The sequence below is a fragment of the Acartia tonsa genome, chromosome 3, assembly GCF_053477335.1.
Source record: "Acartia tonsa isolate MP-2025a chromosome 3, ASM5347733v1, whole genome shotgun sequence".
Taxonomy (NCBI): Eukaryota; Metazoa; Arthropoda; class Copepoda; order Calanoida; family Acartiidae; genus Acartia; species Acartia tonsa.
The window spans coordinates 4,577,607-4,604,497 of NC_137262.1; the positions used below are offsets into that span (position 1 = coordinate 4,577,607).

General features: G+C 31.6%; 1 protein-coding gene and 3 long non-coding RNA genes across 4 annotated transcripts in view; 3 read left to right on the top strand and 1 right to left on the bottom strand.

Moving 5' to 3' along the window:
• Window positions 1-26,891, bottom strand: part of LOC145313102 (uncharacterized) — a 205,370-nt gene that overhangs the window by 146,416 nt on the left and 32,063 nt on the right. The gene's annotated exons all lie outside the window — the stretch shown is intronic.
• LOC145313101 (uncharacterized) lies at window positions 15,446-17,431 on the top strand. Its single transcript, XM_080152364.1, has 5 exons — window positions 15,446-15,562; window positions 16,120-16,189; window positions 16,384-16,467; window positions 16,730-16,943; window positions 17,318-17,431. The coding sequence occupies exons 1-5, from the start codon at window positions 15,545-15,547 to the stop codon at window positions 17,400-17,402; spliced, it is 471 nt and encodes a 156-aa protein (XP_080008490.1). The 5' UTR covers window positions 15,446-15,544; the 3' UTR covers window positions 17,403-17,431.
• LOC145313103 (uncharacterized) lies at window positions 18,470-20,709 on the top strand. The gene is made up of 4 exons (XR_013877246.1): window positions 18,470-18,601; window positions 18,684-18,702; window positions 18,775-18,813; window positions 20,545-20,709. It is a non-coding gene; the product is annotated as an uncharacterized LOC145313103 (long non-coding RNA).
• On the top strand, window positions 23,698-26,772 carry LOC145315054 (uncharacterized). The gene is made up of 3 exons (XR_013877935.1): window positions 23,698-23,792; window positions 25,280-25,382; window positions 26,118-26,772. It is a non-coding gene; the product is annotated as an uncharacterized LOC145315054 (long non-coding RNA).

Sequence of the window (26,891 nt, forward strand, 5' to 3'; positions counted from 1 at the left end):
TACCGAGATCTTAAGCTTCAGACGGACAGACGGACAGACGGACAGACAGACGGACAGACATCGTTCTACTTTGTATTATAGATGGGCTGAAATTTTCAGGGATTGCTTAAATTTACATTTTACATATTTTACATAAGTTTTATTACGATTTTTATATTAATAGGGGTGCTAGATCGATTCCTAGATTTTTAGGTTTTCTATTCTTTTCTCAATTTCTATTCAGGATTTGCGGCTAAAATTATCAGGGATTGAATATGCTCATATTCTACATATTTCCATCAAGTTTCATAAAGATTTGTTTATAAATTGTGGTGCTAGATCGATTCCTAGATTTTTCATTTTTCGTGCTTGAAAGGTTGCGTGATTTTGAAGTTTTTGTCATATCCCTATTTCATCAAATATATAGGATGACACTGGTATATTGTAAATATATTCATAATATACATTCATAATTTCTGAGCTTTGCTACTTATGGATGCTGTCATCCTTGTTTACTTTTTAACTATTATCTATGTGATATCATTTTTCTTTTAATCTAATTTTGGAATACTGATTCATTGGACAAAATAGTACATTTTTTTAAGCAACAGTTTTGCAACAAATTTACTTTAAAAATTTATGTTTAAGTTACATATATTTATATTCTGCTTATTCAGTTCTAGGTAACACTCTAAAAGTGTTAATGTTCGTTTGTCCAAACATTTCAGAGCTTCGCTTTATGAATGTTGTGGTCCTTTTTATATCCAGGAAGCGCTGATAAACCCTACAATGTCTGGAAAGCAGTGTTGCGGAGCCGGAGCCGGAAGCCGTGGAGCTGCCATATTTTGCTGGAGCCGGAGCTGGAGCCGTAATTTTTATTTTACGTAAATTATAATTTGGTAACTCTGTTTTGTCATGAGCAAATGCCCCTTTTGAGTCCATTTTTATCAAAAATTGAACTTTTAAAACCTTCAAAAGTCAAAAATAGACGTGAGAAGAAAAATATGTCGAGTTTTTCTTGATTTTAGGTCGGAGCCGGATCCGGAGCCGCACCAAAATCAAACAGCTCCGCAACGCTGCTGGAAAGTTTAGACAATGTAACTATGTACATGTACAACCCAATAAAGATTCAACATTACCGCTAATATTTTAAAGCTTAAAAATTCAAAAACTTTTGAAGGAATTGTTCCCCCCCCCCCTTCCTTGGTTTTCACTAGAAATATATTTTAAAAACAATAAAATGCATTTCTGTTTAATATTGACACAGGAGCAGGCTGATGCTTTAAAAAGTTTAAAAAAAAGAGGACACATCTGTTTAGAAAAGTTTATTTTTTCAGCTGCTGCCATGGATAGAAGTAAAAAAACACTTTTTGTTTGGATTTGATAGTTGCGTAATTTGTTGTTTGCTTTTGGATGTTTTCATCCTTGTTTTTATTTCCGTTTGCTTAGGCTATTGTTATAAATTTACAAAATTTCATACATTATCTTGTACTAATTTACGTGTGTGTATATGTCTTAGTGTGGGTATGTACTGTATAGGTGCGTGAATCAGGGAAAAATAAGCCACTAGGGGGGAGGGGGATGGGGGGATATAAAACCACTTCTAATGTAATGAAGCGCAGAACTACTGTACCCTGTGTTCTGACATCCCAGCACAATGGTTCCCCCCTGCGCTCTGAGCAACCTGCTGTACGGAAACAACCATGCGGGTTGTTCAAATGGTTGTTGGTTTGCAGCGTAGCTACTCTATTAAACTTTGTCTGTCAGTCAGTTAAACCAACGAAAATTAAATAATTTTTGTTTTGACATTTTTTAATATTTTTACTACTATTCTCTTTTTATTTCATTAAAAAATATAGTTAAATCATTATAGCTTTGGTAATTATGAACATAGTTGTCTTGGTCAAAAACAACTTAATGAGGGGTGAGGGAATGGGGTGACACAGTTGGATGATTTTCCCCTCTTTTCGTTCCCAGATTTTTTTTTTCAAAATTCGTTCGCGGTTTATCTACCATGCGCATGTGTGTGTGAGTGTGTGTGTACATGTGTGTATATGGAGGTGGGGAAAGAAGAATAATTAGAGATAGGGGGAAGAGGGATGACAAGTAGTTTAAGGGGAAATCACATGCACGGTAAGTGCGACGTTTTTTTGTCGTGCGTTAAATCCCCTTTTATATGTATCTATCTATCTACTTTTTAGCTACCTGTCTTTATATATCTGATCACAGGTCATATATCTCCCTATATATATCCCAAAAGGCCAACTTTAAACTCTACTTTTTCAGAGAATATAAAACTTCATCCACCTGTTCGTAAGTCAGTATTTTTTTTAAATATCTATCTAAGATAAAGGGAGAAAGGGTTAAATAATTGTATCTCCCCATCGCAACCGTCTTGTGCAACCTTCCTATTGGGTCATTGAAAATCAACCAATGGTGTCGCCTATGTTAACACAGCCAAGTAGCAGAAAAAAATAACAGCAGACGAAAGATGTCTTTAAAAAATGAAGGGAGGTAGTTGTCTGTATATTCATCTATACTATAGATCTGTTATCATTGTATCCACCTATGTAAGGTATCATGATGACACATATGACTAATCAGTGCGCAAGAGGGGGGGATAAAGCAACAGTATATCTATCTGTCTATCTATCTACCATACTGTACAAGGTGTAATGATGACACACGTGACTAACCAGTGCACGTGGGGGGGAATAAATCAACAGGATATCTACATATCTATCTATCTATATATCTATCTAACCACATGTGGAAGGTGTGATGATGACACATGTGACTAACCATGGGGGAGGGGGATAAAGCAACAGTTGATAGTTGACCGCCAGACTGAACGGACGTGTAATAAATATATCCTGTATGACCTATTAATAGAAATTATTGGTGAAAGGGTGTCCAACAATTTTCTATTTTAACAATGGCTACAAATCAAGTTGAACAACAACAAAGTGATAGTAATATCGGGGATTTAACTAAAATTCTCATTGAAAATAAAGTGACGCCAGAAAAACTAAAAGAACTGTTATGCAATGCTAACAAAAGTGATTCAAAAATATCTCTGGATAAGTCAAACCTCAAAAAATGTTGCAGTGACTTAAAGTTATACTGCAACAGTAATGAGCAATACAATCGCAATTGGACCATTAGAATTCATGGGCTATCTGTCTCTTCTGAGCTTGTTAAGAAAGTGGGAGCTGATGAGGCATGCATTACTACTGCCTACAATGCTATCATTGAGCCTGTGCTGAGGAAGCTTACCCCTAAGCCTGAAGACACTGATGTGAACACAGAATGGGGCCCTACTAAGATTGACTCGGTTCCTAAAGTCTTTGATCTCCTTTCTAATGGTCATTTTGTTGGTAAAAAACGAAATAATCTTCCAAGAACTATCATCATAAGATTCATGTCAAGGTATATGAGAAATCTGTTCCTTAGGTATAAGAGAAAATTTATGCCAAATCCAACGGCAGCAGAGACAACAATGGGTGTTAAATTTTATTCTGCATTTCCTGATCTTACAGCAATGAACCATAAATATCTGATGGCCCTGAAACAAGACCCTAGGGTTAAGGCTGCTTGGGCATTTGATGGGAACCTGAGATTCTCTCTGGCTGACAGCAAAGGTGAGGAGTCTAATGAAACTGGAGCTGGGTTCTCAGAGGTATTCTTTGTTGAGGATATAAGAACAGATCCTACAGCAGAGGTTGACAAAGCTGTTGCCTCCCTCAATGACTCATCACCCTCCAGAAAAAGTAGAGCAGATCTTCCTACAAACAATCGGCAACTGAGATCTAAGGGCCCAGTTAGAGGCAATGGAGGGTCTTGGAGCCAATCATCTGGACATGGTGGACGTAGTGGAGTGCCAGCTGGACGTGGAGGTGTTCCTGGTGGACGTGGAGGTGTTCCTGGAGGACGTGGTAGAGGGCGTGGTGGACAGTATTCTGGTCGGGATGGACAGCATGCTGGTGGAGCCCAAGGAGAACATAAGGATTCAGGAGAAAGCAGCTGGCAGGAGGTAAAGAATGGAGCTACAAAAGGTGAAATTGAAAAAGGTGAAGGTCTATTGCCAAATGATAATGACCTTGCTTGCTCTACCTTTAATGTTAATTCATTTAAAGATTAGATTTATCAACATATTCCTACAAGAATCTACTTTTAAATAAAAAAAAAAAACTATTTTTTTTTCTCCTAAATTTAGCATTAATTCTTATCTGATTCCTCTGGTTTTTTTTTTCTTCAATATTTAATAATTTTAGCTCTAGTTAAAAAAAAATATTTTATTATAATACTTAGGATTTTATTCAGTACCTTACAACTTATCTTTTATACCTCTTCTAAAAAAACATTTGTTTTTCTTTAATGATTTTAACATTTTAAAAATTTGTTGGACACCCCACATATAGGATATGAAAAATAGTAAAAATTGTCCGTGTTACCGGAAATATAAGATTTATACCTACCCCCTCCCATTCTCATACCTTTCTTACAACCCCTACACCCTTGTACACCTGTATGTATGTATTTATGACTTTCAACCCCCCCCCCTTTTTCCACCCATATCCAGTCCCTCCTTTTCCTGCACCCCCTCTTTATCCTTTCTTACTTTTGGTGTGTATGTTTGTATATTGCTTATTCATACATTGGATTTATTCTAAATGAATGAATCATTTCATAGATTTGGGACAGACAATCTAAGTAACAAAAATTTTCACAGATTGCTATTTGAAGAAAATGAAGATTTTGATATTTATCGAGAAATTGATATACAGAGCTCATACTATTCTCCTGATAAATTTTGTGAAAAATTTAAAAATTCAAAAAATATTTCTATCCTCAGTTTAAATATTCAATCTATTAATTCTAAATTCTCTAGCCTTTCTGATCTAATTCATTTTTGGAAAGAGAAAGGGGTTATTTTTGACATCATTTGTTTACAAGAATGTTATTCCATTGTTATTCCATCCATCTTTGAAATATCTTTATATCACCCTATTCTATTTAAAACAAGAACAACTTTTGTGGGTGGAGGCGTAGCTTTCTATATTAACAAATCTTTAAATTTTTCTGTTCTAAATGAGTATTCCATTTTTCATGAAAAAATTATTGAAAGTTTGTTCATAGAATTGGAGTTTAGCAACAAGAAAAAAATTGTTATTGGAAATTTCTACAGACCCCCTAGCACTGGGTTAAACATTCTTACACCTAATATGCAAATAGAGTTATTTTTGGAACATTTTCAAGGCATTTTAGACTCTATTATGGAGCGAAAATGTAAAGCAATTCTTTGTGGAGACTTTAATTTAGATTTGTTTGCTTACAATGTACATAATTATACAGCTGATTTTGTCAGCATGCTTTTTAGCGCTGGCTTTCTGCAGCTGATCTCTAATCCTACAAGAGTCTCAGCCCATAACAATACAGCTACGCTTATTGACCACATCTGGACAAATGATATTAAAGATCAAATGGTTTCTGGAGTAATAACTACTTATTTGAGCGACCATTTCTCAACTTTTCATCTTATTAGCACTAATAAACACAAGACAAACCCAAAAGTAATTTCCACTAGAGATTTTTCTGATGTTAATATTGAAAGCTTTAAAGATGACTTAAGTAATTTGTCTTTTAATGAAGTCTATGCAAAAAATAACCCCACAGAAAGCTATGCTATTTTCCAAAACTTATTTCAAGCTTCTTTTGAGAGAAATATTCCTGTTAAGGAAGTTAGATTTAATAAAAACTACCACATGATCCAAAATTGGATGACCAAAGGTATATTAAGGTCTAGGATTAAGAAATTTGAATTACAATCTAGATTAGCAAAAGTTCCAACAACTGAGAATAAGGAATTGTATACTAAATATAAAAATGTTTATAACAAAGTTTTGAAAACTGCAAAAAAGTTATATTATAGTAATCTTCTTGTCTCCAACCAAAACAATCTTAAAAAGAGTTGGCAAATTATTAAAGATGTCGCTGGTTTGAACTCAAAAAGAAAATTTTCAACTAATAAGATTATTGTTGATGGTAATGAGATTATTGGTGATAAGAACATAGGAGAGGCATTTAATAGGCATTTTTCTAGCATTGCTTTTAATATTCGACAGGCTATACCCCCTACTGAGAGATCCCCTGACTCTTATCTTGAAGAATCTGGCAACCTATTTAACATTCCCCCAATCACACCTGCAATTATAACTGAAATTGTTAATAATTTTGACCTAAAAAAATCTTGTGACTACCTTGGAATATCATCTTTTTTATTGAAAAAAGTCGTTTCACAAATTCTAGATCCTTTATGTCATATTTTCAATAAATCAATTGAACTTGGCTCTGTACCTGAACAATTTAAAATGGCTAAAGTAACAGCTGTCTTCAAAAAAGGCGGAGATCCTTTCAATCTTAATGATTACAGGCCAATTTCTCTTCTTCTTATTTTTTCAAAAATTCTAGAAAAGTTCATTGCCATTAATTTGCAAGCTTATCTTTCTGATAATAATCTTATTGATGAACTTCAATTTGGATTTCAGGCAAACAATTCAACATATCATCCTATGATTCATTTACTCAATCATGTAAGTAAAGCTATGAATAATAAGGAGTATACTATTGGAATTTTTTGTGATATTCGCAAAGCATTTGATTGTGTGCCTAAAAATACTCTACTTATGAAGCTACAGAAATTTGGTATTAATGGGAACTTGCTTAATTGGTTCGAATCATATTTAACAGATAGAAATCAATTTGTTAAATTTGGCCTTTTTGACTCTGATCCATTAGAGATAGATAGTGGAGTGCCTCAAGGTAGCATATTAGGTCCAATTTTGTTTCTTATTTTTTTTAATGACTTGCCTAAGTCAACACTTTTAAAAGTCCTACTTTTCTGTGATGACACTACTATATTAGCCTCTGGTAAAAACCTAAATGAGCTTGTTGAATTTGTTAATGCAGAACTCAAAAATATTTCCCAGTGGTTTAGGGCCAATCAAATGTCTTTACATCCCAACAAAACAAATTTCACTATATTTTATCCTACTCCCTCCCTTATTCCGTGGAATGAAATCAATCTCTATTTTGATGATAATGATCCAAATACCCTTAACCCTAACCCTTTACTTAGACATAGAATTGACTTTGTCAACCATGAAAGTGATATTCCAGCTATAAAATTCTTGGGTATTAATTTGGATCCAGCCTTAAATTTTAAAGTTCATATAAATGAATTGAACAAAAAGCTCTCTAAATCATTATTTTGTCTCCGAAAATGTCAAGGTCTACTCACTGAAAAAGCTCTCAAAGCTCTATATTACTCTATTTTTCATTGTCATTTAGTTTATGGAATCCTTATCTACTCATGTGCATCACCCACAAATCTTACTGGCATAATCACTAAACAAAAAATGGCTGTGAGATGTATTAAGCAAGCAACTTACTATAGCCATTCTAGTCCTTTATTTAAAAATCTCAATATTTTACCCTTTGAATCTCTAGCACATTACTTCAAACTAAAATTTATGTATGAGTACAAAAATAATTTGTTGCCAAGGTCTTTTAATAATATGTGGCCTAGACGAGGTGAATTAAATGGTAACTTCGTTTTGAGAAACAATAATAATTTAACTGTTCCCTTTTCTCGAATTAACTTAGTAGAGAGGCTTCCTATTTGTTCATTTCCAAAGATATGGAACAGTTTTGATGACCGTGATAATATAAGAAATGCCTTAAACCTAAATCAATTTAAGAGTAAGCTAAAAAAATGCCTTCTAGCAAAAATAGACATAACATGTTATAGACTTCTTTGCCGTTCTTGCCACTTAAGAATGTAAAACACTTATTATGTCTGTTCTACAAGTCTTCACTGATTTACCCTTCTTTATTAATTAAAAATGTTTATAGTCAATATTACAAACGCACATCATGTTATTTTCCCCTCCAATTCCTTTCCTTTCAATTCCATATTATAATCCCCATCATATATCATTGCGTAAGTTCTTGTTTTAAATAATTATGTTTCACGTTATCTATTATTTTTTTATCATTTTTTCTTATCTGCAAAGGCTACTTAATATTACCTCGAGAGAGATTATTTAGTCCTTTGACAGTTAGGGAGTTGAATCCATTTTTATAGAAGCAGAAATATAATCTATGATTATGGTTTGGACCCTCTAAAACTGTAATCTACCTTTCCACTTTCCCCTCTCTTGGTGAAGATATCTTCAACGCCGATACGATTTTTGAAATGTAAGATTCTACTTTCCCTTCTCTTGGTGAAGATATCTTCAACGCCGATACGATTTTTGAAATATAAGATTCCACTTTCCCCTCTCTTGGTGAAGATATCTTCATGACGCCGATACGATTTTTGAAATTTAAGATTCCACTTTTGCCTCTCTTGGTGAAGATATCTTCAACAAGAGAGACAAAAGTGGAATCTTATATTTCAAAAATCGTATCGGCGTTGAAGATATCTTCACCAAGAGAGGGGAAAGTGGAAGGGTAGATTACAGTTTTAGAGGGTCCAAACCATAATCATAGATTATATTTCTGCTTCTATAAAAATGGATTCAACTCCCTAACTGTTTGACACGAATTTTGAATGTGAATAATATTATCTTTATTATTAAACTGTAAGTAATCATGATCAATTTTATTGTTTGTTTGTGATTATACCATGTTATGTATATATATTTTTTGTATGTGTCATAAAATAAATATTTCATTTCATTTCATTTCATTCATTTCATCTATCTATCTTTCTATCCACCTGTGTAAGGTGTGGTGATGATGATGACACATGTGACTAACCAGTGCGCAAGAGGGGGGGAAGCAACAGGATATCTATCTATCTATCTTTCTATCCACCTGTGTAAGGTGTGGTGATGAAGATGACACATGTGACTAACCAGTGCGCGTGGGGGGGAATAAATCAACAGGATATCAGAATATTATCATAGCATACTACCCAGAGTTTAATAGGGGGGGGGGGGGCGGGGGGTGTAATAAACAGGTAGTATACACTTTCTTATACACAAAATATATGATTGGTTGATTTTTTGCTTTAATCGGGGAGGAGGGACTTAAAAGTAGATTAGGCCAATGAGGATACAATTGTCAAATAATATCGGCTACAACCCTAGAATCTAAAAGAAGGGGTGGCAAAATAGCCTTAAACCATCACAAGACTTATATTTGAAAAAAAGCCTAAAACCTTTAAAGATTCCCTAATATGGATAAATTAATACTATTAATTTGCTTCTTCAAAATAAAAAAAAACATTATTAAGAGTTATATTTGCAAGAACCAAAAGAGATAAAACAATGGATGATAAATTGTTATTCATTATCGAATATGATAAGCATTTTGTAGATTGCATTTAACAGTGAAATAGTTTGGACATTTTAAACTAATAACTAAGAATTAATAAAGTATCCAACGTTTTCAACTCAACGAAACAGAAAATATGTTTCTAAAACTCTTGGTACTGATATAATATACAGTTTAATGCTCTCTAATACTCCTTTTTTACGTTTATGTTCATACTTATTTTTAACTTTCCCAAATTTTTAATAATTTTGATTTGCTGCAAAAGATGGTTTTATTAAACTTCTAAATCAACAAGGATGACAACCTTCATAGAAGCGCAACTCAACAAATTATTAGAAAAAAAGAACAAAAGCAAATATAGATAAAAAGCACTTGAATTAATGCAGGATTATTTGATGTCTAAAATAATGTCATAGAAATCTGTCACAAAATTACTTATTATGATAATGAATTTGATGATAATAATGATGTATACTGATGTCCTCATATTTTTGGGACCATACGTTTTCATTATTGTACTGACAAATTGCGACTAACTATAGTAAAGCTTCACTTATTATTATGCACCATATTTATCAATAGACCAGTGGTCAAGCATATATAATTTTACACATAACGCCACCAATGAAATTATTAAGCTTATCAACTGTTTAAATTGCATTTTATTTCCTAGACTTAATAAATTTCTACTTATAAACCCACATAGGGCCCCACATTTTTATGGGAATTCTGAATTTAAGAACACATTATGAATTTATTATCATAACAAGGATGACAACATCCATAAGTAGCGAAGCACAAAAAATCGTAAATGGGAATACGTATAGGTAAATTTAAAAGGTTTTTACTAAAATCAAGAATAGATTCATTGGAAAAAACAAGGATGACAACATCCATAAGTAGCGAAGCACAAAAAATCGTCGATTGGAATACGTAGATTTAGAAGGTTTTTACTAAAATCAAGAATAGATTTATTGGATAAAATAAACATGAAACCTTGTTTTATTTTGCATGATGACGATGGTCAAAGTAAATTATAATGGGAAAAATTATTTTGATACAGATATCCCATAAAAGTTTGAAAATTGCATCAAAATATACAAAGATATGGGGAAATATGTAAAACATATAAAAATAGCCAAAAACCTGATAAAAGGCAGTCTGGCCGTCATAGTTGTTTTATTAAAACGACAAAAAATTTAATTTTTAAATCCTTAACTTAAAAAATTTGGAAAATCGGACCATATACACTGAAGAATAAGATATGGAAAAAAGTGTTAAATATATAAAAATAGCCTAAAACCTGCTAAAAAGGCAGTCTGGCCGTCATGGTTATTTTGTTTAAAAGACGGGAAATTTAATTTTGATATATAAAACTGAAAAATTTTGAAAATCGGACTATAAACACTGAAGATATGGAGAAAAATGTTAAATATATAAATAACAGCCTAAAACCTGCTAAAAAGGCAGTCTGGCCGTCATGGTTGTTATCTTTAAAAGACGGAAAATTTAATTTTGATATCTATAACTGAAAAAATTTTGAAAATCGGACCATAAACACTGAAGATATGGAGAAAAATGTGAAAAATATAAAAATAGCCTAAAACCTGCTGAAAAGGCAGTCTGGCCTTCATGGTTGTTCCTTTAAACGACGGGAAATTTAATTTTGATATCTGTAACTGAAAAAATTTTGAAAATCGGACCATAAACACTGAAGATATGGAGAAAAATGTGAAAAATATAAAAATAGCCTAAAACCTTCTAAAAATCGGTCCGAACGCCAATGATGTTTTATAGTCAATTGTGCTCCTTAATGATGGGAATGTTGTCAAAAAATTTCAGCATTCTATCTTTTATAGGAGCTGAGTAAATCCCATTTCCCCCATAGCGTTACGGACTGACGGACTGACTGACGGACTGACTGACGGACTGACGGACGGACAAAGTGAATTATAGAGTAGCTTCGCTACTAATAAACATGAAACCTTGTTTTATTTTGTATGATGACGATGGTCAAAGTAAATTATATTAAAGATGCTCATAACAATGGGAAAAACTATTTTGATACTGATATCCCATAAAAGTTTGAAAATTGGATCAAAACTGACAAAGATATGGGGAAATATATAATACATATAAAAGTAGCCAAAAACCTGATAAAAGGCAGTCTGGCCGCCATGGTTGTTTACTTAAAACGACAAAAAAATTAATTTTTAAATCCTTAACTTAAAAAATTGGGAAAATCGGATCATATATACTGAAGATATGGAAAAAGTGTTAAATATATAAAAAATAGCCTAAAACCTGCCAAAAAGGCAGTCTGGCCGTCATGGTTATTTTCTATAAAAGACAGGAAATTTAATTTTGATATCTATAACTGAAAAAATTTTGAAAATCGGAATATAAACACTGAAGATATGGAGAAAAATGTTAAAAATATAAAAAAAAACAGCCTAAAACCTGCTAAAAAGGCAGTCCGGCCATTATGGTTGTTTTCTTTAAAAGACGGGAAATTTAATTTTGATATCTATAACTGAAAAAATTTTGAAAATTGGACCATAAACACTGAAAATATGGAGAAAAATGTGAAAAATATAAAAATAGCCTAAAACCTGCTAAAAATCGGTCCGACCGCCAATGATGTTTTATAGTTAATTGTGCTCCTTAATGGTGGGAATGTTGTCAAAAAATTTCAGCATTCTATCTTTTATATGAGCTGAGTAGATCCCATTTCCCCCATAGCGTTACGGACTGACGGACTGACTGACGGACGGACAAAGTGAATTATAGAGTAGCTTCGCTACTAAAAATGATGACAACATCCATAAAAGCGAAGCTCTGAAACGGCATGACAGACGAACATTAACTCTTGTTAAGTGTCAGAACTGAATATACAATATATAAATACATTTGTTTTGACAAAATTATACTTAAATTTGTTGCAGAACTACTTTAATACCGAATTCTGTTTAAGGACATACTGACATTGTTATGACTTGATTATAGAGATGCTTCGCTCATAATATTGTACCTTATTGTAATAGGAATTAGTTCTCCAAAAATCAGATCAATCGGATGATTATAAAATCCCATAAAAAATTGTTGTTAATAAAGTTAAAAAATCAACATGTTTAAAATGGACGTATGGACATTATGGCAACGATTATAGAGTTGGGCAACTTGTGCAACTTATGTTAGTCCGTTTGTTTGACTTTCTTGATAATTTTCAAATTAGTTTTAAATCTCTGAGCTTCGCTACTTTTGAATGTAGCCTAGACTTAATTTTTTTGTTATTGCATGGCAACAATACTTTCACATGAGAAAATAAGATTATATAGAAACAGTAAAACTATGAAACAGCTTAGCAACAAGAAATAAAATAGAATTTCTTATTCAAACTGAACCTCATTACAAAAATTTTTTTTTTAGGCCCCTAGACAATCCCATGATTCTAGAAGTGCCTCATTAAAATTTTTATGACCAATGCGCCTGCAATTGATTTTCAACTATATATATTTTTTAAAGCGAAGCTTTTCTATACCAAGTGTCGGTCCGTACTTCCTTCCCTCCAGAAAGGTTAGTTCTTTTCGTTAATTTAGACAAGTAAGAATTGGAATATCGATTTCAACTTTGCACAAATTTTACATCCCATTCATCTGACTTTTGGAATAATTATTACAACAAGGTTTGATGTTTCAAGCAAAGTATCACTATAATTAAGTTCTAAAAATGTAAGTATGACATTAAACAGTATTCTGTAAAATCTTTACAGTCTTCTTGCCGTTTCAGAGCTTCGCTTTTGTGAATGGTGTCATCCTTGTGTGTTATAATTATGAATCAAATGTTTCATTGTTGCCTCAAACCCATAATTACACAATGCCTATTTGCATTATGAAATTATTATTATGAACAAAACTAATCTATAAGTAGCTATTAGGCAAATCATGTATTAGTTGGTCTGTCTTTAAAACTGTCTCTGTGGAATGGTTTAGGTGGGTAAATTTCATTATTATCTACAATACAAAGTAGCTTGATGTCTGTCCGTCTGAAGCTTAAAATCTCAGTAACCACTGAACTGATCGGATTCTACTCTTCAGGGTATATACCTATTGGTCCTGTTGTGGTTTTAAGATATTTTCTTGGGGGGGGGCACACACAACCCCCCTAAAAATGAAAATTACTACTTCACATAAAATTAGCAGCACCACAAATTAATTTTTGTCGGTCTGTCAGTAATCCTATAAGATCAATTCAGGGTAAACATGATTTTCTTGCCTTCTATTATAGTTATAAAGCTGAAATTTTGGTTTACGATTTCTTTGACATATGGACATTCATTCTATAGATTAATTTGTATGCTTGTCTTGTCATTAATGCTTTGAACATGATTTACACGACTACTTCTTATGCTAGATGGCTGCCTTTTTTTTTGTGAGAATTCTTATTTCAAAAATACATCTTTTCTATAAACTGTAAGTTTATAATATAATCAAAATAAAATAAAATCCCTTCGATGTGCATTTACTATATAACTTACTTTTTCAGTCCGTTTGTTTGACTTTCTTGATAATTTGCAAATTAGTTTTAGATATCTGAGCTTCGCTACTTTTGGTTGTTGTTTGATAACTAGATTTTTTTATTAAGATTTAAAAAGAAAAATTAAACAAAATTTTGGGAGAGACAGACAAACAAACAGACAGAGAGAAGACATCCTTACTTTATTATAAGCATTTTAAAAGATACACTTTTATACGGTTTGACTAAAACAAAAGAATGATTAACAATTTCATTATTAAAATTATAATCATTTATTAACACAATGATAATTATCATTATATATTCTTCAAAATATTGTTTTTTTTCGTCCTAAAAATCTCAAAACTAAATCTTTAATTTAAAACAATAAAGATTAATTAACTTGAATTGTTAAAAATAACCATTATATACCAATTGTCATTAAAGTCTTATTATATCCCCAGGTCTAGTTTCAGGTTTGCAACTTGACAAGGGTCTACAGGGTGGACAATCTTGAGGTGTGCAGGGTGTTGCTGGCACCAGTGTCATGTTCATCACTACAATCAATACCATAGCCTAAACATATAAGTTCTGAAAAATTAAAAACTTTTATTTTTCACTAGTTAAATTATGTAATGACAAAAAAATTAAGGTTTTATACTCACCAAAAGCTTGATGAAAATTTTCATGATCAAAGAACTAGTTATTGCCTTAGACACTAAATAATTACTGAACAGAAATTTCCGTAACCAGTAACAAGGGTCATTAAAAACATCATTTTTCTCTCCAGAAATGATGTGATCATTAAAATTTTGCAAAATCAGAGGAAATTCATCAAACAAGAAATTCTAAAGAGAAAAAATAGGTTTTTAGAATATTTTTTATACTAGACAAAATTTTGTTATTGCATGGCAACAATTAGTTTCACATGAGAAAATAATGTGTAAATTATATGGAAACAGTAGAACCATAAAACAGCTTGGCAACAAGAAATAAAATTTTTTTTTCTCATCGTGCATTTCATTACAAAACCTTCTCTAGGCCCCTAGACAATTAGACGTGCCTCATTTCAATTTTTATGAGCAATGCGCCTGCAACTGATTTTCAACCGTACATAACTTTCAAAGTAAAACTTTTCTATACCAAGTGCCGGTCTGTACTTCCTTCCGTCCAGAAAGGTTAGCTCTTTTCGTTAATTTAGAAATGTTAGAATTGTCATATTGATTTCAACTTTGCACATTTTCCCATCCCATTCATCTGACTTTTGGAATAATGATTCCTATTACAACAAGGTTCAATGTTTTATGAAAAGTATCACTATAATCAAGTTCTAAAAATGTAAGTATGTCATTAAACAGTATCCTGTATAACTAACACTTCTGACACTCTTTTTTATGCTGTTTCAGAGCTTCGCTTTCATGAATTGTGTCATCCTTGTTAAGTGTGATTTGAATTCAAATTTTCTATTATTGCCTCAAACCCATGATTGCACAATACCTAATTACATCTTATATTCCTAAATGATTTATGTTTATATAGGAAAATGCAAATAAAAAATTTTAAAAAAATATTTAATGGCCATAAAGAAATTAATTCCTAGTTAAACTTTCTCTTGCATGAATTGATAACCAATGAATATTTAGAATTCCCAATCAATATTTTGTATGATGTTCTAGTCAGTTGTGTTTGAACTTTTCAGAGAGAAGCAATGAAATATTACTCTTTGGTAAAGAGGATGAGTTTTTTTTCCTTAGTAAATTATGATAGGTACCTTGTAATATTTTGATAGCTGAGACATCATAGGAAAGTCATATCCTTATACTAAAGTAACAGGATGTCTGTGTCGTGTGTTTGTGTGTTTGTACCGAAGGATCTCGCTAACCGCTGAACCGATCGGGTTCTCCTTAACAGGGTAGCTTCTCATAGGTCCTGGGAAGGTTTATAACTATTTTCTTGGGGGGTGGGACACCCCCAACCTCCCTAAAAAAATGAAAAATCCCCCCCCCCCCAAAATTTTTTTTCTCTTCATTTTTTAAACTAAAACTAAAAATGAGGGGGGGGGGGAACTACCCTCCAAAAAAAAATTTTTTCGCCCCGCCCAATAAATTTTTTTTTTTACTTTTTCTTTTAAAATATAAAATAAGAAATTTGATTATTAAATTCGACTCTCTCCTCCTCAAGTGCCCCTAGAGGCCTCTAGGGGCGTTACCGCTAGTGAAAGATATAGCAGTAAAAGAGGAGTTATTATTTTGTAGTTCTCTGACAGGTGTTATTATATTTTAGTTGACAGTAGCGTATCTTAATCTCACTTTGGTCATCAGCCAGATTGTCCTGAATACTAAGGAAGAAGAAGGTAACTTTTTCAATATTCTCACTTTTTAAGACCACAATTCATAAATCTAGAGATGTGTTTTTAAGAGATAAAAGTGTGAAAGTTAGATAAGTTTTAAAGTTTGGATATAATTAGAAGAATTTTTCAAATGTTTTGGTTGGTGTGTCTACCTCAGGACATTATTCTATTGATTTATCAAACCTTTTTTTATTAAGTCATAGATACAAAACATAAGGTAAGTTGTTGGCACAGGACGTGTGAAGATGACCCAGTCTGTTGCAAAATCATCCAAGCTTTAGGTACTTTATATGAATTGCACTAAATCGTCAATAGAAAAAATATTACCCCCCCCCCCCAAAAAAAAAAATAAAAAAAATAAATAGTCTTTTATTCTTTTTTAAACTTAAATTGAAAGTGGAGTAGAGTTACCATCCCCCCTCCCCCTTTGAGGCCTCTAGGGGTGTGTGGCCGTATAGTTTAATGTTTCAAATACAAAACACTGAATTTGATCAATTTGAATACTTTGAATTTAAATGAACTAAACACTAACTTTTGTTTAAGACTTTGAACTAAGTTGTGCAAATGTGAAATGCTCCAGTGAAAAGCCATTTTGTTGTCCTAACTCTCTTGAGTGTGTTGCTTCCCTGAATCAATGTGCTTACAAATTGACTTGTCAAAATCGGAAATGCATCCCTGACAAGCCTTTTTGTTGTCCTGGTTCTCTACACTGTGTCACTTCTGTCAAGGAATGTCCCTCGAAATGTGGAGATAATTGGTAAGGTTTTAATCCTATATCTTTTTATATATTTGAGTTTGCTTATTATTGATAAAAAGTTTATAAATAATCCATAATAGAAATAACAGGATGTCTCTTTGTATTACAGGATCTTTCTGAATGCTGTACTGATATGATTACTCTTTTTAGGGAAGCTTTTATAGTTTAAGAAAAGGTTGAAACTATTTTTGTGGAGGGTGTGTCCCTAGAAAAAAATTCCTCCTTGAAATAATCTGTTTTACTTTTTCATTTTAGACTAGAAATGAATATATAAGCATCTAATTTTCTTTTCATTTATCTTTGTATTAAGCTTCATATACTTCCTGGTTAGTTTATGTCAAGAGACATTACCTAATTAAGCATTTTTATTTTAGGTGTTCAGTGGAATCTCCTATTTGCTGTCCTTTCATGCCTAAATACTGTGTCAAATCACTCAGAGATTGCACAAGAAAAGGATGACTCCATTCCGAATAAATTGTGACCAATAATTTGCTTTTCAAAATTGAATAAAATAAATATCTTTTACTATACAAATTAATTATTTGTAAGAAAAGAATTAGTTGAACAAAATGTTTCCTATCCAAATTTTATAGAAAGCAAAGGTTTTCAATATTAGGGTTTAGTCTGTCTTTTGTCCATAATAGATAGTTCTAATCATCCATGTATGTTATTATTTTATATTAAATTGATAAACATATTTGTAAATAATAGGTAATAGTGTTGTAAAAAAGATTTTTAATTAATTTATTCAGAAATTAGTTGGTAAACACCTTTTGATATTATATTATTTACTATTTTAAATTTAAAATGATAATCATTTAGTTTATGACGGTGGTATTGAATGGTTTTATCACTTTTTGTAAACAAATATATAAGTTTTATTCAGAAAAAAAATAAAAGCACATTACAATGATGTATTTTTATAAAAAATATTTGTAACAAAAATTGCAATGAAAATTATTGAAGCATACTATTTTTTTTTTTTTTGGGAACACTTCTGTTTTTCCATGATCTAATAAATCATAATTTAATTTGCAGGATATTTATACAATTCATGTAGAAATTCTATATATTTCAGAATGAAATCCAGACTAATAAAAGTTTTGATCATTTTCATGATGTACATGACTACTGCTATGTCATTTAGTATGCAGCTATTATCAGCAGGATGCCCAAGTGGTGAGATTTAGTCAAAAATAATTCTGATTCTAAAGGAATATAAGATGATGATAAATCTGAGCTTATTAATCATTAAGGATGTACCCTGAAGACCCATGATAAGTGGAGGTAAAAGATATTTTAAAATCAAATTTTTGTTATACATATATTTTTTTAATACTTCTTGTCACACAACATTACATATTTTTAGTATTAGTATATTCTTTTATTATTTAGATGGTGTGAATGTTTGGCTTAGAGAGTAACTGTTTCAATCTTCAAGATTTGATGTTTAAATCAACATCAAACTTGTCCAAAATGATAATTTGCATTTTTCTATGTCACATATGATTTATTCCAAAAGTTTGTTTATTTTAAAAACTTTCAGAATATGAATTACAACTGCATCTTGTTGTTGTCTTTATATATAATGTTGCATCTGTCAAACTTTGTAATGGCCAGACCAAGAGAATTTGGTCATGAAATTCCAGGCATGCCAGGTATTAAATCTCTTTAATCGTATTATTAAGCTTTTTTAAAAAATTGTAAGGACTCTATTTTTATTAAATCTCTATGTTTTAGGCTGTTATTGCAATTGCAGGTAACTTTTGTGATTTATGAATTTAGAATTTTTGAATAAAAATAAGAAATGAAACTAATTTCTAATTGTAAGAATTTGTTGGTGTGGGGATAAAGTACCTGAGTACCTGAGGTATAGTATTTTATAACTATTAGATACGAATTCACAATTTAAAGAATTCAGTTAAAAAATATACTTTAAAATTAATTGTAAACAAGTTTTAAAATTTTCTGTGTGGCCTTTATTTAGCTCTTAGTTTCTTTTTGTCTATCATAAAAAAAGTTTATTAAACAGCATGCATCCTAAAGTACTGGCAAGTATCTTATTAATCATTACAGGGACGTCCAAGGAAGGTAAAGGGGTAATTAACCCCCAGGTAAATTTTGGATTTTTTAATTTTTACCCACCCCAAAATAAAAAAGCTTGGACGTCCATGCCTATTAAGCTATAAAAATTGGAAAGAATTTTAATGAATATAATAGATTTGAAATCTGCATAAAATTTTAAGGAATTTTTATAAAATTCGTTTTTTGTATAATTCTTTATCTAAAAGCGCAAATACAAATTAAGTTAAATAATTTTGACATCTGTGATTGGTGGATTGAAAACTATCTGCGCCCTGATTGGAGAAGCTTAAGTGACGTACATCATTCAACCAATTAGAGCGCAGGTAGTTTCCAATCCACCTATCTTATTGGTCAAAATTTATTAACTTAAATTGGATTTGCGCTTTTAAATAATGAATTATATAAAAAAACGAATCTTAAAATAAAATCCTTAAAATTTTATGCAGATTTCAAATCTATTATATTCATTAAAATTCTTTCCAATTTTCATAGCTTATTGCCTATGTTTTAAAGATTACCACACCCAAATGAATTAGGGGGTGCCGTAATCACCCCAAAAAATTTTAACCCCCCCCCCAAAAAAAAAAAAATAAGAAAGCTTGGACGTCCTTGAATTATCATTATATATATATATACTAGTGGCTTCGCCCCTAGCCTCTAGGGGCTTCGCCCCATGAGGAAATGGAAAGTCAACCCTCCAGAATAATTTTATAGTAATATTTTCAAAAAAGTTATTCTTTGCCGAATTACTCTTTGGTAAAATTAAACCTAGGTTGTGCGCCGTATGCACAAAAATTTCAATTCGTAAAAATTAAACCCAGGTTGTTCACCGTATATCTCGTACGAGGTGAGCATAAGCGAGTACCCTGTATGCGGCGCAAGCTCTGATAGTCCCACTGCACTGATTGGACCACATATACACAAAAATTGAAAACTCTCCTCTGTAAATTTTATTTAATACCTATAATTGCAACAACTTTTAAAAGATGTCAATTTTTAAAAGTTACAAAAAGCCCAAAAAAAATTTTTGGTAAAAATTTTTTTTTTTTGGGGGGGTTGGGGTTCATGGGGGCTTCGCCCCATGGTGCAGTGGGGTTCCCCCAACCCAATTACTGATTTTTGTTTACAAAAATAAAAAAAAATAAAAAATTTGGATTTTTTTATTTTTAGGGGGGTTGGGGTGTCCCACCCTCCTAGAAAATAGCCTAAAACCACCAGAGGACCAGTAGGTATATTCCCAGAAGAGTAGAGCCAAATTTGTTCAGCAGTTACTGAGATTTTACAAAAAATGTAAAAAAAATTTTTTTGGGGGGGTGGTTTTTTTAGTTTTTAGCTTAAAACCATCACAGGACCAGTAGGTATAATCCCTGAAGAGTAGAGCCCAATCGGTTCAGTGGTTTCTGAGATCTTAAGCTTCAGACGGACAGACAGACGGACAGACGGTCAGACGGACAGACATCAAGCTACTTTGTATTATAGATGAAAGATGACCTTTAATTATTATAATATGTTTAAGGTAATACTGGTATTTGTTTGGTTAGTGGACCCTATCAATTTGTCTTCTTCAATTGGTACCTAAAATCTGCTTTGAAAGTCCTAATCCTCCTGATTTCTGTAAATTTGTTGCATTTAAAACAACAAAAATAAAATTATAATATGAAAATAAATATAAGAAAAATTTAACTGTTTGTTGATTAAAGTATTATTTTTAACTGTGTTTTATTTTGTAAATTTTTGCAAATTATTTATAACAAACATTAAATACATTTATGTTAAAGGTTTACAATCATGCATAGCGGAATCACAATTTTATTATAGTATTTATTGCATAACTAACTGACAGAAAGAAATCCTGTATTATTAAAAATTCGGATTTTATTGATCTGTTATGTAATTTTTTCTGATTTTATGATGCTAGGGATTAAAATCCAATAAAGGAGTAAAGCCAAAAAATATAAATGAAATACTAAAATAAAATATATTGTATCGCTATTTTATTTTTTAATCTTTTAAATTTAATCAATAAGAAAATTGTCAGTTATTTTTTGCAGGTATGTAAAAATATATTGTAATTATCTTTGTTTTTAGTGATTTTATACTTATCTATTTCATCATGGTTTAAATTTAAAGTGATCCCATTGTTATTTAAAAGAACATACAATTGCGTAGAAATATTCTACAATTTCTTTGTACCTGAAATATTTTGATATATGAACCAACAAAAGTGGAATTATGGACATAATTTTTTATTTTCTTATCCATTAACAATTGTATATAATAGGATGTCACAAATACATATTACTTTTATCCTCAATGATAGTAACAGGATGCCTATATGTATCAAAGGATCTCACTAACCATTGGACAACAGTTCTCCTTTTCATCGAAGCTTCTTATAGGTCATGGGAAGAATTTTATATTTTGGAAGAAGGTACCTTCACTCTCCCAAGATAAATCGCCCTAGAAAAATACAAAACCCACAATTTTTTTACCTTTTTCTTGAAACTATATATAACAACTTCAAACTTTTGCCTCTAGAGATATTTAGAGGCAAAGCAAAATCAAAATAGAAGGCATAGGGTTTAAATTATGTGGAACTGAAAAAACATATAATAGTTTTTAGTAGTGAAGCCAAACTATAATTCACTTTGTCTGTCCGTCGTCCTTCTGTAACGTTATGGGGGAAATGAGAGTTACTCAGCTCCTATAAAAGATAGAATACTGAAACATTTTGACAACATTCACATCATTAAGGGGCACAATTAACTATTAAACATCAATGGCGGTCGGACTACTTTTTAGCAGGTTTTTTAGCTATTTTTGTATTTTTCACATTTTCCCCATATCTTTTGTGTTTATGTTTTGTTATGCGCTTCTAGTATGTAATTTACTTTAACTGTCATCATCATTCAAAATAAAACAACGATTTCGTGTTTATTTTCTCCAATAAATCTATTCTTGATTTTAATAGATACACATTAAACCTACTTCTACGTATTTTTTGTGCTTCGCTGCTTATGGATGTTGTCATCCTTGTTATTATCTTATTTCTATGTAGAATTACGTTTTTTAAGGGGCCCTTTTTTAGTTCATTCACAATTAAAACACAGATATATAATTATTTTTTTCTTCAAAAAAGCATTGTCCTAGCGATTTCAAACCCTATAATTTTAAACTCCCAAATTAATATTAAATCTTACCCTCACAGGTTTTTTAAGATTATTAAAGGCAGATTGACTGAAAACCTATGGGGGTAGCAATATATACTGTCCATCCCCCCCCCCCCCCCCAATCATATGACTGTTGAAATCAATTCAAATTTTAAAATTACTAAATATATATCTGTATCTTCGGTGAAAGCAGCAGACGGAAAAACTGTTGCCGTGCTAGAAGTTTGCAAGGACAATTACATATAAGAATATAATTATGTAAGTATAAGTGAAAAGACAATGGATGATTAATTGATCCCTTGTGTAGATGAAAATTTTATTTATAGAAAAGTTTGTACAATGCAAGATTTGAAAATACGTCGCCAAACTAGTTTATTAAAGTTTGGGGCCTGGTATATTTTACAGACCAATTTCCCCTCCCTTCCTGTACATGGAAATTTGATGTTTGGGTCTGTGTTTGGGAAGCTTCACATAGGTCCTTAAATGGTTTTAGATCATTTCTATTTAAATTATAAAGTAGCTCTGATAATTGCCTCTAGTCAAAAACAAGGAAGGCAAGATTGTAAAGCATGCAGATAGATACATATATAATAGAGTATAATAAATTAGAGTACCAATGCAATTACAAACATTTCTCTTTTTATGTGATATCTCACACCCTAGATTTGATTAAATGGAAAAATCTATTCATAAAATAGGCATTTTTTTTATAAATAATCAATGTCCTTAATATTTAATGGATTTGAGTTTGGGTTGTTTTTTTTTGTAATTTTTTAAAAATATAAAAGTAGTATTAGTTATCTATGACCAATCATTCATTTATATGCTGAGCCCTAAACATCACTACGCAACAGTAGGTAGATAGAGAGACCACAGTTTTTTTCATTTTCCCATCAAGACAAGGAAAATTATGCTGAAATTTTAACTTTTAAACTTTAGATTCGATTGTGACAGATACCCAGTAGTCTGAAGATGTATATAATGTTAAACTACAATGACAAACCTATATGTACTGTACAAAATCAGACAATAAAATGTCCTGTCATCAGATTCAATTTATAACAACTTTAAAGAACAAAATTATTGTTGTATTTTATTGTTAAACTTTATATTCTCAATGGGTGATTATCTTACATTCCATAACAAAAAAATTATTGCACTTAGGATTTTTAAAAATATTCAGAAGCCCTAATCTTTATGGTTACTACCCATGATCCTTAACCATTAACAGTTGACCCCCCCCCCTCTTCCGTTGAACGTCCCCATCATCTCAGTTTCTTTTATGTAAAAACCTTTGTTTTTAGGTCCCTTCGGCTGTATTTTTCTTATATTTGAAAAAAACCTTTCGTTAAAGGTTGAATAAACTATATAACCGGTGTTAAACAAAAAAAGTTTTATTTGCATAGCTAATATGGAAGGGGGGGGGGGAGGTGGGGTAATTGGTTTACAACATAGAAAATTTAACTTTTGGGAAATCTGATTTATCATAATTTGTAGTATATAAATATTATTCTGGTTCCGTATAAAGTCATTTGTTTCTTGTTTCTCCTAGCAGTAACTTCTAATCTTCTTTGCAATGCAGTTCAAATTTCTGGTAAGTTTCGGTTAAAATATAATGAAATATAGATATGGCTCTATATTTATGAAATAACAAACATCTTCTGCTTAGTGAGCATCTACTGTACAATTCACTAGGTCCATCGATGTAACTGTACATAATGCTCTATGTTACATTAACCCTTAACGGTCGGGGGGGGGGGGGGGGGGCGTTGAACGCCCCCCCATCCGGTTTTTTCTATCTCATTTTCTGTGTGTGAAAGATAAAGAGCCCAAATTGCTTGACTTTATAAGTATGGGTATGATACATAACTGAGAGTTGGAATTTTTTGAATATCTCCATCCTGGCGGGCACAGGATGCCAGCAAACCTGGCAGGGTCATCCAGGTAAAGAGCAAAAATATTTTTTTGACTAAAACAATGCATTTTATCATACCAAAATACTAAAAAAATCCTCTAGTAGTACATCCTTATATAATACAGGTGTTCAAGTCACTTTCAGGTACCAGGTATGATCCTGCAGGTCCTGATCCTCCAGGTCTCCAGAAATCTTTAAAAGGCTCCTGTGGCCGCAATTTTTGACTTAGAGACTTCAAATTTTAAACTTAAGCTTTTCTTACATGTCTTCATAACGCATTGAAATTTCATGAAGATCCGCCGCCGTTTTCCCGCCGACCGCCGACTGCGGCGGCTGGCAGCTGCCAAGTACAGCTGCGGCCGCTGAAATTTATATTTTGATATTTCTAATGTAAAATTTACATAAAATTAAACATTTTCTGGGAAAAAATTTTTCTTCTACCTTCAAAAATAAGAAAATTACAGCCGTTTGAAATTTTTAAATAAAAAAAGACCTAAAAACAAAGGTTGTTAAATAAAAGGGTGAAGGAAGCGAAAATTGACTTAGACTTATAATAGGTCGGAAATTCATTATCAAACAGGGGACTTGCACAAAAAAATTTAGCCCTCTAGCTCTAATAGGAACTGAGATAATTAGGGGGGGCGTTGAACGCCCCCCCCCCCCGACCGATTAAGGTGCGGCAAGGGGCCCGACTGTAAAGGGTTAATATATCACAGGGGAAATATGGTTTTGTCTCTTCAGAGAAAAGGATAAATAATTTGACTGACCATTGTAAATCTATTCCATGAATTACTTTGTCCGTTGGTCCGTTTTTATTGTTCTGGAATACATAAAATCTTGACACGAAGTGTATGTTTTTGTCAGTTGTTACCAAAGATAGACTGAAAAAAAATGTTGTTAAAGATTTATATGACCTTAAAGTATCTACTTTACATTTCACTATGTCCGTCTTCTGTTATTCTGTGATTGAAATTTTGTAATATAACAATTCTAATTAACCAATAAAGATACATGTTTCAAAATTCTTTTAAAGATTCCTTTGATCAATAATCATCTACTCATTTACTCATTCCTTCCACAAGACTGTTCTGTTTACTTTTGTATAGAATTATTAGCTTTGCTTCTCACTGATGTTATCATCCTTGTTTATGATATTGGTATTATAGACATTCTTGTTGGTTCTTCTGATCAACTTTTCTCTAATGAAGACAATGCCCTTTCCAGATCCTCAGGAAACTATAGTCATTATTCCTCCACCGACTACAATCAGTAAGTATCCAATAATTATCAACAATTTTGCTGTAAATTAATTCTTATTCTTGAATATTCAGCCCTGAGGATCAATAAAAGAAAATTACTTTTTAAAAGCGAAGCTTTTCTATTTTTTTATGTTATATTATAATCCGATTGATCTAATTTTTGGAATACTGATTTCTAGGTCAACAATGTACAATGTTATAAGCGAAGCATCTCTATAATCAAGTCCTAAAAATGTAAGTATGTCCATTATCCTGTATTAATCAGTTTTTCAACAAATTTACTTACATTCTTTTCGACTTTTATATATTTATATTCTGATCATTCAGTTTTAATACTATACAAGGGTTAATGTTTGTTTTTCCTAAGTTTCAGAGCTTTACTTTTATGAATCTTGTCATCCTTGTTTCTTTCTAATTACAATGTGTTAGGCAATTAGACAAATGCCTAAATTTTTTAGATAAACAACATTGTATTGTATCTTTCATCTATCTAAAATGTAAGAGAATATATTTTTGATCTCTCAATGAATGAAAAATTAGTAAGACTTATAAATTCATAAAGCATAATTACACATATCTTATATTTGTTTAGTGTTATTTAATTTTTTTTCTAAAAATTAATAAAAAAAAACTTTTGCACAAAAATGATCATCAGATTATATGTTACTGATTGAAATATATATTCCTACGGTTGAGCTGTGTTTTTTTGTGTATTTTGAAATTTGATTTGTTTTATTTGTTTAAGATTGTGGTGGATATACTCTGAACTGCCAGGGAAGCAGAAAAGGATACTGTGCTGCCTGTGGATAACTTCTTCATGGCAATAACATAATAACCAGGGCTCGGCAGCCGCGCGTCAGCCGCATGTAAACTTCAGAGAAATCAACCTTTTATAATTTTAATAATAAGCTGAAAGTATATCCCCATTTATAAAAAAAATATCAACATCTGAATGGGGTTTAGTTGCGGCTGCCGAGCCCTGATAATAACAAGGTTGAGGATAACAAAATCCATAAGTAGTAAAGCACAAAATAAAGCATAGACTAAAAACGGACAACGTGATATAAATAGTAAATCAAGAGCAAAATTTATAGAAAATCAAAGCTTTTATTATTTTCTATGTTTTAGTATTGATATTTTTTAAAATGACTAACAGACCGACTGACCAAGTAAAGTATACCAATAGCGTTCTAGATTGACATACGAACTGAACAATGGACTGAATGACGGGGCGAGAGATGGACATACAAGGTGAACTATAGAGTAGCTTTGCTACTAAAGACTTGATTGTTTATTTAGCTATATTAGCTAGATTTTAATTTAACTACTTATTAAATTTTTTTTGAGCTATATTAGCTAAGTATTATTCTTTGAATCTTTTTGATTAATAAATAATTAAATTAAACATGTTTATAGTCTTTGTTAATATAAAATTTATGTGTATTAATTAATGCAAACTTTTTCCTTCAATAACTTATGTTGTCATCCTTGTTGTGATCAAGAAACATGAAGTATTTCT

Coding starts and splice junctions, on each gene's coding strand:
- LOC145313101 (XM_080152364.1), top strand. Junction 16,190..16,383: donor GAATACTAAGGAAGAAGAAG/GTAACTTTTTCA, acceptor TTTTTTATTAAG/TCATAGATACAAAACATAAG. Junction 16,944..17,317: donor TCGAAATGTGGAGATAATTG/GTAAGGTTTTAA, acceptor TTTTTATTTTAG/GTGTTCAGTGGAATCTCCTA.